At 43.6% G+C, this 15,559-nt stretch overlaps 4 protein-coding genes across 7 annotated transcripts; 2 read left to right on the forward strand and 2 right to left on the reverse strand.

The window, feature by feature from the left end:
* Positions 1–325: 325 nt before the first annotated feature.
* LOC144708851 (uncharacterized) lies at positions 326–1,270 on the forward strand. Its single transcript, XM_078582296.1, has one exon. The coding sequence runs from the start codon at positions 480–482 to the stop codon at positions 1,173–1,175; it is 696 nt and encodes a 231-aa protein (XP_078438422.1). The 5' UTR covers positions 326–479; the 3' UTR covers positions 1,176–1,270.
* Positions 1,271–3,003: 1,733 nt separating this feature from the next.
* On the forward strand, positions 3,004–6,012 carry LOC144708849 (UDP-N-acetylglucosamine transferase subunit ALG14-like protein). 4 transcript variants are annotated; one of them, XR_013582866.1, is made up of 6 exons: positions 3,004–3,239; positions 3,318–3,460; positions 3,887–4,030; positions 4,125–4,184; positions 4,360–4,604; positions 4,674–6,012. XR_013582866.1 is itself a non-coding variant. In XM_078582294.1 (6 exons), the coding sequence occupies exons 1-5, from the start codon at positions 3,062–3,064 to the stop codon at positions 4,534–4,536; spliced, it is 702 nt and encodes a 233-aa protein (XP_078438420.1). In that variant the 5' UTR covers positions 3,004–3,061; the 3' UTR covers positions 4,537–4,576; positions 4,674–6,012. The 4 variants fall into 4 exon arrangements, 2 of the variants coding, with proteins under 2 accessions (XP_078438420.1, XP_078438421.1); XR_013582867.1 differs by having other exon boundaries at positions 4,699–6,012; XM_078582294.1 differs by having other exon boundaries at positions 4,360–4,576.
* On the reverse strand, positions 4,688–5,719 carry LOC144708848 (putative purine permease 11). Its single transcript, XM_078582293.1, has one exon. It carries the CDS (start codon positions 5,717–5,719, stop codon positions 4,688–4,690), a length of 1,032 nt encoding a protein of 343 aa, XP_078438419.1.
* Positions 6,013–6,177: 165 nt separating the features above from the next.
* Positions 6,178–10,766, reverse strand: LOC144708852 (ras-related protein RABH1b). The gene is made up of 6 exons (XM_078582297.1): positions 10,480–10,766; positions 9,382–9,452; positions 9,145–9,233; positions 8,883–8,994; positions 8,332–8,422; positions 6,178–6,943 (listed from the first exon to the last, which is right to left on the reverse strand). The coding sequence occupies exons 1-6, from the start codon at positions 10,594–10,596 to the stop codon at positions 6,797–6,799; spliced, it is 627 nt and encodes a 208-aa protein (XP_078438423.1). The 5' UTR covers positions 10,597–10,766; the 3' UTR covers positions 6,178–6,796.
* Between the last annotated feature and the right edge of the window lie 4,793 nt (positions 10,767–15,559).

Here is a 15,559-nt window from a genome sequence, read left to right on the forward strand (position 1 = left end):
TCAAGCTGCAATAATGTACCCAAAAAAAAATTTAAAAGAAAAGACCGTCTCCAACCCGTCATCCATCGTCCGACCGGGCTCGATACCCCTTCCGCGAAACAGCATTAATCATGTAACGAGTAAGAAACTGCGGGGCCCGCAGAAAACCGAGAAATCGTGACCGTTGAATGCGCATCCGACGGATACAAACGCACAAAGTGGGCCCGCAATGGAGGGAATGTTCACGTCAGCGACGTCAGGTGGGCCCTACCAGTGGGACCCACCAGCAAATTTTCGCGGCTTTAAATACACGCCCCGCTGACAATCCGCTGAAGCTTCTTCTTCTTTCTTCTTCTTCTTCGTCTTCTTCTGGTTCAGCCCGGCAATGGCGGAGAGACTTCTGCGAGGAGGAAATCGGCGAGCGTAGAGAGGGAGAAGAGGAATAGAAGAACAGTTAGGGTTTTGGCGAGCGGCTATGGCGGAGGAGATCAGCTGAGGAGATGGCGGGAAAGTGCAAGGCGCATCCGCTAGAGCAATGGCCCGGAGTCTGCGCGTCGTGCCTGCGGGAGCGCTTATTCGATGTACTGGCGGAGCAATCAAGGGGGAGGATCGGCGGAGGGGTTAATCGGACGGACCAGAGCCCGTCTCCGGCTCCCGTCGTCTTCCCGCGGTCCGTCTCCCCCTACGTGGCGGCCCGGCGGTCCGTCGATTTCGATCCGAGATCGAGGGGCAATCTCCGGTTCTTCAGCACCCCGCAGGCCGGGCCAGGGCTAGCCCGGGCGACGGCCTCCCCCGCGGGGGGGCTTTTTTCCTCGATCTTCGGCCGATCCCAGCCGTCGGATCAGGATCGGGGGTCGGGGAAGGCGCCACGGAGGTCGATGTCGTGGCTTTCGGCCCTGATTCCGGGGAAGAAGAAGAAGAAGAAGGCGCAGCCGGCGGCGAGCCATCCCCCGGCCCGGTCCGCGGAGGAGCTCTGGCAGAGGAACATGGCGGGGTTCTGCCTGAGCCCGCTGGTCCAGCCCGGCCCGCGCCGTAGCTACAAGGCCGAGCCCAGCGGGCTCGCCGGCGGTCCGAGCGACCTTACCGGCGGTCCCTTCCCCGGCCCGCTCCGGCGCCGCGGCAGCATCGGCCCCGACCCGACCCCCCTCCCCCTCTGCCGCTCCTGGAAGATCGCCGACACGCGCCGGTTCCGTTGAGACACTCCATTTTCCTTTTTTTTTTATAAAGAAAAATTATAACGGAGAATTATTTAGCCATATTTTCCCCATTAAAAAGAAACTTATATCTGTAACATGGTGTATTTTTCTGGGTCGCACGCGGCTCGAGGCACGTGACAGCGCCGTGCCAACCATGGCGCTTTCACTGCTCTCGTACAGGGCCGGGTAAACGTCATCCGCGGCCCCTTCGTCAACGTCGTCCCACGTCCCCTAAAGTCAAAAGATAATGTCATGCTGATACTACATAGTAATATCAGAAATTATGAGATAGGTAGAGGGAGAGAGAGATGCTGGGATTATCTTAAAAATGAATTATCCTATACCGGAGGGATCTTTGACATTGGCTCTAGGGTGTCGTCCAGGGACCACGCCCTTTAAATAGCCCCCCCCTCGGGTCTAGGATTTGTCAAATTACAAAACTACCCATCTTAGTGTTTGTGGCTAACCCGGTTTCCTTGACCCTGAACTTTATAAAATCACTTTAATCGAGTTTTTTAACCTTCTAATTGTCCGTCGTAGTGTTTGTAACTGACCCCAATTTCTACTTGTAGTTATGAATGATGCCTTGTTCCTGAACTTTATAGAATCGATTTAATTGAGTTTTTTAACCTTCTAATTGTCCGTCGTAGTGTTTGTAACTGACCCCAATTTCTACTTGTAGTTATGAATGATGCCTTGTTCCTGAACTTTATAGAATCGATTTAATTGAGTTTTTTAACCTTCTAATTGCCCGTCATAGTGTTTGTAACTGACCCCAATTTCTACTTGTATTCATGAATGATGCCTTGTCCCTGAACTTTATAGAATCGATTTAATTGAGTTTTTTAGCCTTCTAATTGCCCGTCATAGTGTTTGTAACTGACCCCAATTTCTACTTGTATTTGTACTCGTGCCTTTATGAATGCTGCCTTGGCCTTGAACTCTGTAGAATCACTTTACAGTAGCCCATCATAGTTTTTGTAACTGACCCGGTTTCTACATGTATTTACACTCGTGCTTTTATGAATGTTTCCTTGACCCTGAACTTTATAAAATCATTTTCATTGAGTTTTTTAACCTTCTAATTGCCCGGCATAGTGTTTGTAACTGACCCCAGTTTCTACTTGTATTTGTGCTCGTGCCTTTATGAATGATGCCTTGACCTTGAACTCTATAGAATCACGTTAACGTGGATGTTTGACCTTCTAATAGCCCACCATAGTTTTTGTAACTGACCCGGTTTCTACATGTATTTACAATCGTGCTTTTATGAATATTGCCTTGTCCCTGAACTTTATAAAATCACTTTAATTGGGTTTTTGACCTTCTAATAACATATCATAGTGTTTGTAACTGACCCAGATTTTACATGTTTTTGTACTGGTGCCTTTATCAATGTTGCCTTTTTCCCGAACTTTATGGAATCACTTTAATTGGGTTGATAAACCTTCTAATAGCCCATCATAGTTTTTGTAACTGACCCAGTTTCTAAGTGTATTTGCACTTGTGTCTTTATGAATGTTGCATTGTCCCTGAACTTTATAGAATCACTTTAATTGGGTTGTTTGACCTTCCAACAGCCGATCATAGTGTTGGTCACTGGCCCGGCTTCTATATATATTTACACTTGGGCCTTTATGAATGTTGCCTTTTTCCTGAACTTTATAGAATCACTTTAATTGGGATTTTTAACCGAGTAATAACCGTTTATAAAGCGATCAAGATGACGTTGACGACGACGACCGTTGACGATAACGTTGAGAAAATCGTCATCTGGTTGAGCTGATTTAATAAACTGATTATTGAAGAACTCGCAGTCGAAGAAGGTTTTTGAGATTCTTTGAATCGTCGATCTGCTGCGAGATTAGTTCGATTTGGCGGGGGAAATGGAGCGATCTGACGGTTTGGATGGGAATTTCTGCTCAATTTACGTTTTGATTGCAGCGGCGTGCTGTTTACTGGCATTTTTCGTTCGATTTTTATACGTTTTGTACCACACCGGACGGCCGCTCCGCAGGAGAAGAGATTTGCAGCCGTTGAGAACTCTCGTTGTTCTTGGATCCGGTGAGTTGATAAGTCTGTGGTTGTGTTGCGGATCTTTCTGTGTTGTGATTGATCGGAGTTAATTTTTGGCGGAGGCAGGCGGTCACACGGCCGAGATGCTCAATCTTTTGGCAGTTCTCGACACTGAGAAATTCAAGCCGAGATTCTATGTTTCTGCCAAGACGGATAGCCTGAGCCTTCAGAAAGCCGAAGCTTACGAGAAATCGCTCGTGCCGCACGACGTAAGCGATTTTCCTCAGCTTTCAAAAGATTGTTTCCTCTCAAATTGAAATTGCTGCAAACCTTTTTTATCATTTTCACTTGGGAAAAACGATTAGGACGACATGAATTAAACTTACAATTATTAGGACAGGAAATCAAGAGGATTCTTCAAAACCCGTGCGTTCTCTCTGAAAGTTATTAATTGAGTGGTTCTTTGACAAGAGAGAATCAAACAATTGGCATCTTATTCGGAATAGCCCCCGAATACACCAAATTCATGACCACTCAATGCTTATAAGCGATCCAATAATGAGAGGCTCGAATTTACAACTAAATCTGTGATTGCCCTAAAGTTATTTTTCACAGAAATCATTACCCATTCACTTCTCTGCTGATTGAATTCAAATGGAAACTGAATCGTAGTTTTTAAACTTAATTAAATGAAGTTTCGATTTCAGGTGAAGGTTGCTCATTTCATGAAGATATATCGTAGCCGGGAAGTGGGCCAATCTTACATAACATCAGTGGCTACCACCTTAGTGGCCATCGCTCATGCATTATGGTTAACATTTAAGATCAGGCCTCAAGTGGTATTAATCCAAGTTATCCGAGACCGCCGGTGGTTTTCCACAAGTTCTTGTGAATTAAAACTCCTCTAATTTGATCTCTATGATTTAATCTCAGGTGATATGCAACGGTCCTGGGACTTGTATTCCACTCTGTGCCTGTTCCTTCCTTTTCAAGGTATGTTCATCTTGCCATAACTAGGTATAAGTAGACACAGTTTATGTGGTGATATCTTTTATTTGCCTCTAAAGAATCTTAATCTTGAAAAAAAAAAAAAATTTCTAAGCAAAAATATGAGAAAATTGACTGCAAAATTGAGTATCGTCAGCTTCACTTCCATACTTTTTCGCAGATGTTTGGTCTGGGATGGTCATCAATCTTCTACGTGGAAAGCATTGCTCGAGTGAAGAGACTGTCGTTGACCGGTCTCCTCCTCTATCACTTGCGCATGGCTGACCAGCTGTTCGTCCAGTGGCCCTACTTGAAAGCCACGTACCCCAGAGCCCATTACGTGGGCCCTCTCATGTAGTCAACCTGAGACCGTTGACCTTACACTCTCCACTGAAGAGGTTACAATTGCAGTTCAAATCTCTTATTGTACGTGAATCTTTTACAAATCTTTAACATTGACTTGCATCCTGATCATTCCCATGATTGAAAAAATAGAGAATTATGTTTTCTCACGAGGAAGGAGGCGGCGGCGCCTCTTGGTCGGCGGCGCCGGGCGGCGGCTTGAGGCTGGCATCATCAAGGTAGTGCTGGTAAACGTAGGAGACGGAGGCCCAGACGGCGAGCAGCAATGCAAGGATCTTCTCTCCATCCATGGCGTCGCCGAAGAAGGCGGCGGCGAAGACGGGGACGAGCGGCAGCGCCGCCACGCTGACAACATTGGAGAACAAGGAGGAGACGAGAAAGACGAGCCCCACGACGCCAACCGACGCCATCTGCCACGCCGCTGCCGTCCCCGCCAGCGTCGCCACGTACCCGGCCCCGCCGCCGCGGTACGCCGCCGCCTCCCCGGCAATTGACCGCCACTCCCCGGCGGCGAACAGGCCGGCAGCGGACGCCGCCGCGGCGACAGCGGCAGTGGAGACCTGCATGTCGACGACGGCGCCAAAGCTCTCCTGCCTGACCAGCCTGAGGAAGGCGAGCTGCATGAGGCAGAGGACGAGGGCGTAGGCGGCGGAGGCGGCGAGGGTGAGGGAGAAGCCGGCGGCGAAGCGGGGGGAGGGGGAGGCGGGGGAGCGGCGGAGGCCGAGGAGGGCGGCGGCGGCGGAGAGGACGAAGACGGTGTTGAGGATGAGGATGGTGAAGCGCTGGGAATTGAGGAGGCGGGAGAGGACGGCGTTGAAGGCGAGCTGGGTGGCGCAGAGGAGGGAGAAGGTGGAGACGGGGAGGAAAAGGAGGCCGTAGGAGTACATGAGATTGTCTGCAGCGATCAGGAGGCCTATCAAGAGGTAGACTGCAGCCAGTCTGGTCAGCGGAGGAGGAGGAGGAGAAGAAGAAGAAGAGTGGGTGGATGAAGGGATGAAGAAACGGGCGAGGAGGAGGAGAGGGAAGCCGGCTGTTTGGACCAGGGTGGCCATCCAGATGCTGTTGCCGCCGTTGTCGTAGTAGGCTCGCCCCAGAAGAGTCGCTGCGGTCTGCCCTGCGAGGAGGAAGAAGGCGTTCAGCGCCACCATCGCCCACCAGGTACGCCCCCTTCCCATCATTCTCTCGATCTAGATCTACAATGATGATGATGATGATGATGATGATGATGATGATGATGGAGGAATGAATGGGGTTCGGGTCTCTGGGGATTTGCGCGATCGCAGATTCCAAGAGTACTGATTGGGTTGTGATGGTGATGAATAAGGCCGTTGCGGGATGGATGGGGATCAGGAGAATGGGTCTTTATGTTTGTGGTAGATCTGATCGTGATACGATGAGAAATCGTTCTTCGGAACATTGTGAAAGGCTGTGGAGATATAGTTGAGGAATATAAGGGGCAGGTTTTATTGTATTTTGATTTGGGGTACGAGCGCGGGGATTGAAGTTTGTTTATTTCGTTTGGCTCGCTGAAAAGGATGATTTAGGATGTGGCTCGGGCTTGGTTTATCAGTCAGAGTCTGGAATTGGATAGCGGAGTGTCTTTTTGTTGAAGAATTGGGAGGCTCGCAATCGGATGTAACCCAGTCAAAAGTGTACGAGGACCCACTCGTGAGATAATGTCTTTGCCGAAAAAGAAAATTACAATAATTGCCTAGAGAGAGAGAGGTATAGAGAACAAATAGAGGACAGAAAGAAGTGTGAGAGAGGTATAGAGAAGAAGAACAGAGGAGAGAAAGAAGGGAGAAAGAGAGGTATAGAGAAGAAGAAAGAAGTGAGAAAAGTGTGAGAGAGGTATAGAGAAGAGGAAGACAGGTGTAGAGAAAAAAGAGAGGGAGATTGAGGAGAGAGAGAGTGAGCGAGGTGGAGAGAGGAGAGAGAGAGAGAAGTAGAGAAAAGAGAGAATGGGAGAAGAGAGTGAGAAAGAAGTGGAGAGAAGAGGGAAAAGAGAGGTGGTGAGGAGAGGGAGAGAAAAGTGGAGAGAAGGGAGAAAAGAGAGGCGGAGAGAAGTGGAGAGAAAAGAGAGAGAGAGAAGTGAAGAGAAGAGAGAAACGAGAGGTGGAGAGGAGAGAGAGAGAAGTGAAGAGAAGAGAGAAAAAAGAGGTGGAGAGAAGAGAGAGAGAGGTGGAGAGAGATAGAGAGTGTGAGGTGGAGAGAGATAGAGAGTGTGAGGTAGAGAGAGAGAGAGAAGGGTCTGCTTAGCAACTGCAACCCCCAGACTGAGGCTGGGAGAGAGAAGAGCCGGCATTGGTGGTCTTCAGGTTCACGTCCACCATGTCCTCCTGCTTCGCCGCCGACAGCATCTCCATCCCTGGCAGCGCCGCCGCGATCTTCCTGAACAGCGCCTTCATTCCAACAACTCGTTCAAACTCATGCTTCCAATTTCAATTTCAATTTCAATTTCAAATCAACACCACCAATTCTCCCACAATAAACCTAAGCCATTAGCATATCTACTCCAATTATAGTGCAGGGACACGGACGGGACGATTTTTTCGTCCCGGGACAAAAAAATCGTCCTGTCCAATGGTATGGACAAAATTCGGGACGAAAATTCGTCCCGGAGACCACAGGACAGAACGGTTTTCGTCCCGTGGGACAAAAAACCCGTCCATCCGGAGGTCTAGGACAATGGACGGACGAATCTGGACGAAAAACCGCCGGATTCACATCCGATTGTTGAGATGTAACCACGTGGCCTCGCTGTGATAATTTGCATCAAAGTCCCTATATTTCTACGCGCGTGCAAACTGACGCCGCTCAGAAATAATTGTACATGTGTCCCTTTGCACTCTCTCTCCTCTGTACTTCCCTAAAAAACTTAAAAAATCTATATTAATTTTTTTTAAAATATAAAATGGGTTTTATTTGTCCGAAACGAGGGACGCGACAATTTTTCTCCAATCGGGATGAAAATTCGTCCCGGGAGGACTGGATGGGACGGTTTTCGTGCCGTCGGACGAAAATTCATCCCGTCCTTCGTCCCTGCACTGAATCCAGACGTCAGACGGCACGAAATTCGTCCCATCCCGTCCATCGTCCATGTCCAGGACGATCCGGAACTATAACTCCAATTATTCCTTTTTCATTCAAATTTAACAGCAAGAAACTAAGAATACTTGCAGTATTTTTCCCTGAGGTTTGTTTGTTCCGTGAATTGATGTTGAACCCACGTTCAGTTTCAAAAGTAAATAAGAAATCCAAATTCTACAGTCTCCGAAACAAAAACAAATCTGAACCATTGGCGTCCGTCCTTCAAATTTTCCTTTTTTTTTCTTTTCTTTCCAATTCAACAGCAAAAAAGTAAGAATACCCGCAATGATTTATTTCAAAAAACAAGAATACCCTCAATTTTTGTTCCCCTGGGATTATTTTATTTCTTACCTTCGTGTTGATCCGGCTTTCAATCTCATTAGTATGAATAAGCAATCCAAATTCTCTAGCCTCCGAAGTAAAACTAAACTATTGGCATCTGTCTTTCAACTTCTCCTTTCTCTTTTTTAAAATTAACACCATGAAAGTAAAGAACAACCACAATGATGTTGTCCCTTGGGTTTCCCATATTTCCTATCTTGATGTTGAACCGGATTTCAATTTCAAAACTAAATAAGCTATCCAGATTCTACCGTCTCAGAGATGAAACTAAACGTTCAACATCTGTCGTTCATTTTCTTTATAGAAAATAAGAATTACCCATTATATTTTTTTCCCTATGATGTAATTTATTTCTTACCTTGATGTTGAACCCAGCTTTTGCACTTGTCTCAATGAACATCACCCCGAGATCCTTGGCCTTACCCTCCCCTTCTTCTATGGACACCTGCCTGCACACAATACCAACACACCCATCGCCATTACTCACTCTCTCTCTAACCCGAATGATCTTCCTCAATCTCTCTCTCTCTCTAGACTGAACACTCAGAAGAGAGAATGAAAGGTTAAACCATCTCCTCACACTGTCTTTCTCTTTCTCTCCCCAGACTGAACGGGCAGATGAGAATAAAAGTTTGTCAGCTTCTACTAGTATCTCTCTCTCTCTCTAGAATGAACAGGTAGAAAAGAGAATTAATGAATTAATCATTTCGCGCTATCTCTGACTATATATTTATTTCCTACACAGAGCTGGCAGAATTAATGAATTAGTGTTTCTATTTATGTCCCTAAACTGAACTAGGAAATGATAAAATATTTATCAGTTCCTAGTTCTCTCTCTCTCTCAGTATCATTCTATTTCTCTCTTTAGACAGGATGGGAAAGGGCATAAGAATAGAGTGATAGACCAACCTCTTGTCGACAAGGTCAGTCTTGTTCCCGACGAGGACGATGATGACGTCGCTGCCTCTCTCTGTTCTAACCTCCTCAATCCACTTCAATGTGTTCAGGAATGATTGCCGACCTTACAGACATTACGGATATGAGTTGAAAGATTATTGATGGAGATAAACAGTTTTTTTTAAAAGAGAAAAACAGCCATTTTTTAAACAGTGGGCAAATCAATGAAAAATTAATTGAACATGCCGATGAAAGAAAAAAATAGTTGTCTTACTGGCAACATCGTAGACGATGACGGCGACGGAGGAGTCACGTATGTAGCTGGGAATGAGACTTCTAAACCGCTCCTGCCCTGCAGTATCCCTAAATTCAGAGAAAAACTAATCAGAATTTGATACATTGATAAATAATTTTGGGAAGATGAGACCAGTGGGAGGGATTCTGTAATGTAATTTTAAGACGAATATATATATATATATATATATATATATTTCTAGGTAGGATGCTGTACCAAAGTTGTAATCTGACGGTTCTATCCTCGAGGTACATTGTCTTTGATAGAAAGTCTATGCCAATTGTGGCCTGCATGCAGATAGAGGAATCTAGAAAATGAGAAATCAATGATCGAAAGGACCGCATTTGCCATGGAAATCCTTGAAATTTGTTTCAATATAAAAAATTACAAAAATGTTTTAGTGGTTTTTGAGGGGAGTATTGAGATTGTACCACCCATTATTAAATTCAGATCCTAAAAAGTAACCGACATGGTGTGCATGTATAAAAATATGGAACAAATGAAGAAATTAATGACATCTAAATGGAATAGAATAAATGAAGTTTTTTCAAAAGCACCTTTTCTAATGAAAATTCGAGAAATTCAAAGAACGCAATTTATCCTTCAGTGTCTACATCTCGTTATAAATTCAAAGAACATCCAACCCTGTCTATTTCATAGGATGCATGCAAACAAATATTCCCGAATAGGGAGATCGATTAACTTGAAAAATCGACGAATTCCCCATAATTTGAACATCTGAGAGGAATTATTGCACAAATATTGGATCAAACACAAGGCTCAAGGTTCTCCAGAAGGAAATGGTGCGGGCCAACTTCAGTTTAATATTCTATTCTTCACAAGATTAAATGCGGCTTTAATGCGGAAGAAAATACCCTTTCTTCTAAATCGGAATTCGGAAAGTCGTCCGGAAACCTACGACAGCTACGGCTGTGGGATATGTATATGGGATGCAAGCAAGGTAACGTAAAGATCACGTAAGCTGTAAATCTGAGCATTGGCATTATATTAAAGAGCCGACGAGAATCGATGGCCAGACGATCTGGAAGAACGCAATAACGCTACAATAAGAAATGGATCAGAAATATTCTGATTCCTCCTACAATACGGAACCATAATTATAGAAAAAACTTGTATCAAACATCATTGACCGCGAAAAGTACCGGATAAACATTCGATTCACGAACCGAACACATAGATAAACAACCGAAAGAGGAACTCAGATCTCGATCCGCCAAAGAGAAAACAACATCAAACTGTCATCACCACCCACAAACACACAAGTAACGACTCGCGGATCAACAGATCGATCACCTGATACGTGTTATCAAACTTGTCGTACATGAAGCGCGTGATGATGCTGGTCTTTCCAACGGACTGATCGCCGAGGAAAACCAGCTTGTACTTGGCAAGAGCGGAGACAGGAGCCATTTCTGATCGATCGATCGGCAACAATTCCGCTTCGATCCAATCTTTTCAAGCAAATCGCCTCGAGCGTGATCTCCACAAACACGAACGAGAGGAGATCCGCGTAGACGACGATCACCACGCGGAAATGGCAGAGAGAATCGCCCTCTCTCCTGCTTTTCTTCCAACCAGGAAAGCTCTGAGATCTTGCTCGTCTGCTGCTATTTATATTTTCCGTTCTGCCTTTGACGAGGGGTGATTCCGTCAATTCCATTTGTTCCCCATGAATTAGGAAGCGTTGACCAGGGTGGGCCAGGTTTTGTTCGTCTTCTCCTTTGACGAGTCTTCATCGTCATCGTCATCGCCATCTTGCAGGGGACAAGTGTGTTGTCGTTCTTTCGGGATCGGCACGTCCGGACGACGATGACGCGTGACGAGGAAGTTGACGTCATCTGATGGTCAACAAAATTATGACAATGACATCGTCATCAATAGGCGTCGACGCCAACATCATCCATCTGCAGAGGCCCTAAAAATTGTATCATCAATCATCCTTGTCTGGCTCAGGACAAAGATCATTCCGTCATCATTCTTTCGTCTTCGTACATGGAGATGACAAACACTGCCTACTTGTTAGGGATTGGCACGTCCGGATGACGAGGACACGTGACGAGGAAGTTGACATCACCTGATGGTCTTGGAAATTAAAATGACGGCATCATCGTCAATAGGTGTCAGCATTAACGTCGTCCATCTGCAGAGTCCCTCAATTCAGTCTAATCTGGCTGAAAACAAAAAACTATATCATCTCTTTCATCCCCGGTTTGTGCAGACGATAAACATTGCATTCTTGTTAGGGATTGTCACGTCTGGACAGAACAGAAAGTGACAATAAAGTTGACGTTGACGGACGGACGACGAAATCATAGGCATTGGCATCGTCCATCTGTGGACGATTAACGAGTATCATCAACGATTAAGGTGAAATACATCAAAGACCATTGTCATGAAGCCTAGCTGGAAAAAATCAATGCACCAATCGCAGTCCTGCCTGGTGTCTCTCTACACCCATCCTGTCCAAAGAACGTTTGAACTCGCCACTCACCGGTGTGGCAATCGCCGCTTCATTTTATTCTAAATTTCCATTATCTTGTGAATAAAAATATTGTCATTTTGAGCCAAAATAAACCAATAATAAACCTCGTTAGTATCCCACTGTCCGTCATGGCCAACATCTCTATGTACCAACGACTAGGGTTTGACGGTCCTGGTCCAGTCCGTACTTTTAGCAAGGACCTAAACCTTATGTAAGGATCGATCCGGTTCCGTCTCGGTCTCGTTCGGTCCTGGTCCGGCCCTGATCCATCATGTTTACCTGTCAAATAACAAAAAGTGAATATAAAAAATGTCATGGTCTTCTCATTGAAGGGAAAAATTATGGCAAGGTCACATATAAAGCCCATATTGAAAAATCAAAATAAGAATAAAGTAAAAAGAGAAAATAAAAGATGATTGAAAGAAGACTAATTAAACAATAAAATAAGAAGAATGGAGGATGAAAAGGAAGAAGGTAAAGAAACACAATGAGACATAAGAAAATTAGGAGAAAGAAGAAGGAAAATAGTAGGAAAAAAGGCAACGAAGAATAAAAAGTAAAAGAAGATTAGAAATGAGAAGAAGAAGGAGAAAAAAATAAGAACAAAAGAGGATGGAAAGAAGAAGAAAGAATAATAAAATAAGAAGATAAAAGAAGAATAAAGAATAATAAAATAAGAAGAGAATAATAATAAAAAAGAGGAGAAAAGGGGGGAAAAAAGAAGAGCGGATGATGAAAAGAATAATAAAATAAAAAGCGAAGAAGACTAAAAGAAATGGAGAAAACTTGCGGAGTAGAGTGTAGAGTGGAGAAACCCAACATAGCTTGAAATAAAATGAAACAAACTTGACAGAGTTTGAGGAGAGAAAGAAACGAGGATAAACTAAACATTCCCAAAATTGAGAGCAAGAAAGAGGGACTCAAAGAGTGGGAGAGAAAGAGAGAACTTGAGAGGGAGAGTGAGCAGGCACGAGAGAGAGAGAGAACGAGAGAGAGAGTGAGACAGCGTGAGAGAGAGAGATAACGGGTGAATAGACATGGTTATTCTGTTATGTTCTTTTGAAACGAGCAGAAAAATTGCACAAACGAACCGCACATGGTCTTGTTCTTTGGTCTGTTCTTTTTTTTGCATGAAAATTAGGACAACTTTTCGCACAATTGGAACAATTCAAACAAAATTCGCACAATTCGAACAAAATTTGCACAATTTGTAAAATTTGCACAAATTGCCACAAATTCGCACAGAACTTGCACAGTTTACACAATTTCTCAGAAATTAGGAGAAAAAAAAGTTTAGAGTATTTTTTTCTTACTAAGTGTGGATGTATCATTAAAGAAATAGTCTTAGTTATTCAAGTGATCCTAGTTATAAGATTAAGCTGAGGCGATTAAATAATTTTTTAAGAGAGGAAATTGCCGAGCCGCAGAGGGAGAGAGGAAATCACCGAGCCGCCGAGAGAGAGAGGAAATCGCTGAGGAACTGAGGGACAGAGTAAATTCCTGAGCCGCAGAGGGAGAGAGGAAATCGCCAAGGAACTGGGGAAGAGAGGAAATCATCGAGGACGAAGGAACTGAGGAAGAGAAGAAACTCCCGAGCCGCTGAGGGAGAGAGCAAATCGCCGTGCCGCCAAGGGAGAGGGGAAATCGCGGAGGCCGTTGAGTAAACATATTTTATAATAAGTTATTAAAGAATAAACACATGTATAATTATAAACATATGTTTATTCTTTAAAACGGGTAAAAAAGATTTCACACCGAACAAACAATTCAAACCTCATGTTGGTGTGTGTGATAATCTGTGCGAATTTGTTACTGTTCTGTTCCGAAAACCGAACATAGCCAACAAATCGCGCAGATTCGCACAAAGTGAACCAAACAACTAGACATGGTTGTCCGGTTCCTTTTGTTTAAATCTGTGCGATTTGTTCGTTCTGTTTGGTTTTTCGAACAGAACAATAACAAATTCGCACAGATCATCATCCCCTCATGTGAGATCGCTTCTCGGGCAGTGCTACATCTCCAACCAGTATTTATTGTGAGCAGATGTTCCTTGCCTTCAGGGGAATTTATTGTTTTCTGATGATTCTCTTGGGTTTTTTTCTCTAATGGGTCGGAATCAAAGAATATCAGTAGTGGTGTCTCGATTGATCGGTGGGTTCTGCTGATCCGGTGATGGATGACCGGGAAGAAATTGATTGGATTCTAGGAAGAAAAAAGAGAGATCTGTGTTTGTTATTTATCATATTGCATTCTTTTTTTGTATTGTTCATCTGTGTATCTTTCTTCGATTCGGTGAAGGGAAAAAAGAAGAAATCGATTGGAATTTGTTCGAAAAAAATGTATTGTTGTTATCATGACGCATTATCTGTACGCATCATCTTGTTGTTTTTCGGTCGTCTGAAAGAGAAAACAATAAATGGATTGGATTATAGAAAGGAACAAGAGGGATCTTGTTCAGTTATACAACATTATGCGTTGGTTCTATGCATTTTACATCTAGCTGTCTATCCTACATCTAGAGTAGTCCATTATAAATTCTATTAAGTATTTCTTTTGTTTTACTGTTGTGAATATTGGATGACATGAGACTCTTCTCATTTTTACGAGTAGAAGAGTTTCTTCGAATTACGTATGTAAGGGAAAAATAAACAAAAATGTTTTATTATTTAATTAAAAATCTAAAATCATGTCAAAATGGAAAGATTGAGTAGCAATGTTATGGAAATGTTTGGAAATATTTCCAAATTTATGGTTCTATCGTGTTAGGAAAATTTTTATCAAGGCATTAGTAGATAACTTTGATAATACATGTGATTTTAAGGTGAACATGGTGTCCAATTGTCGGATTCTCTTTCTAGATGGAATCACTATAAGTCATTAATTGGGACATTTATTCTCTATATCAGTTGCTACTTTAGTACATATAGGATAAAGTTATTATATGTCATTGCAAGACAACATTATTCCACTAGCCTTTAACCAAAGTACAATGACCAAGGCTCTGATTTTATGCTTCCTCAACGAGTCAATTTAAAATTTTAAGTCAATCTCACCAGGATACCCAACAATTGATAGCAGGGATTCATAAACATGAACATATGCCAGCCATAACATTACCACATAGACGATACATACCCATTAAAATATTGTTATTAGTACCATTTGAATAACTAAGACTATTTCTTTAATAATACATCCATACTTAGTAAGAAAAAATACTCTAAACACTTTTTTTCAAGTGAACTCGTGTGAGTTGTGCAAATTATGTGCGAATTTGTGGCAATCTGTGTAAATTTTGCAAATTTTGTTCGAATTGTGTGAATTGTAGCAATTTGTGCAAATTTTGTTCAAATTGTACGCATTTTGTTCAAACTGTTTTAATTGTGCGAAAAGCTGTTCTAATTTTCGCACAAAGAGGGAACAGAACAAAGAACAAGGCCCTCTGCGGTTTTTTGTGCAATTTTTTTTGTCGTCCCAAACGAACATAACAGAACAACCAGAGAGAGAGAGAGAAAGAGAGAGAGGGGAGAGAGAGAACAGGAGAGTGAGAGAGAAAGAACCGGAGAGAGAGAGAGAGGACGTGCGAGTAGGGAACGGCACGTCCGGGACGTGATGCCGCGGACGTGACGGGACGGATGACGAGTCGTGACGGACGGTGACGTGACGGCACGTCCCTCTTTGTGCGAAAATTAGAACAGCTTTTCGCACACTTAAAACAGTTTGAACAAAATGCTTTGTTCATTTTTCATTTTTATAGGTTATGTATTTTTATTCTCATGGACCATTTGTTATTGTCATGTGACATAACGGGAGAGAGAGTGCGAGGGAGAGAGAGAGATCGGGAGAGAGAGTGAGAGAGAGAGAGATCGCGAGAGAGAGCGAGAGAGAGAG

The sequence above is a fragment of the Wolffia australiana genome, chromosome 10 (assembly GCF_029677425.1).
Source record: "Wolffia australiana isolate 7733 chromosome 10, ASM2967742v1".
Classification (NCBI taxonomy): domain Eukaryota; kingdom Viridiplantae; phylum Streptophyta; class Magnoliopsida; order Alismatales; family Araceae; genus Wolffia; species Wolffia australiana.

What these genes read in the sequence shown, in the direction of transcription:
- LOC144708851 (XM_078582296.1), top strand. Translation starts at nt 480, where the DNA reads ATGGCGGGAAAGTGCAAGGCGCATCCGCTAGAGCAATGGCCCGGAGTC.
- LOC144708848 (XM_078582293.1), bottom strand. Translation starts at nt 5,719, where the DNA reads ATGATGGGAAGGGGGCGTACCTGGTGGGCGATGGTGGCGCTGAACGCC.
- LOC144708852 (XM_078582297.1), bottom strand. Translation starts at nt 10,596, where the DNA reads ATGGCTCCTGTCTCCGCTCTTGCCAAGTACAAGCTGGTTTTCCTCGGC. An exon ending in AGTTTGATAACACGTATCAG is followed by an intron (nt 9,453 to 10,479) that starts GTGATCGATCTG and finishes ATCTGCATGCAG; the next exon opens with GCCACAATTGGCATAGACTT. An exon ending in CATCGTCTACGATGTTGCCA is followed by an intron (nt 8,995 to 9,144) that starts GTAAGACAACTA and finishes AATGTCTGTAAG; the next exon opens with GTCGGCAATCATTCCTGAAC.
- LOC144708849 (XM_078582294.1), top strand. Translation starts at nt 3,062, where the DNA reads ATGGAGCGATCTGACGGTTTGGATGGGAATTTCTGCTCAATTTACGTT. An exon ending in AATCGCTCGTGCCGCACGAC is followed by an intron (nt 3,461 to 3,886) that starts GTAAGCGATTTT and finishes AATTAAATGAAG; the next exon opens with TTTCGATTTCAGGTGAAGGT. An exon ending in TTAAGATCAGGCCTCAAGTG is followed by an intron (nt 4,031 to 4,124) that starts GTATTAATCCAA and finishes ATTTAATCTCAG; the next exon opens with GTGATATGCAACGGTCCTGG.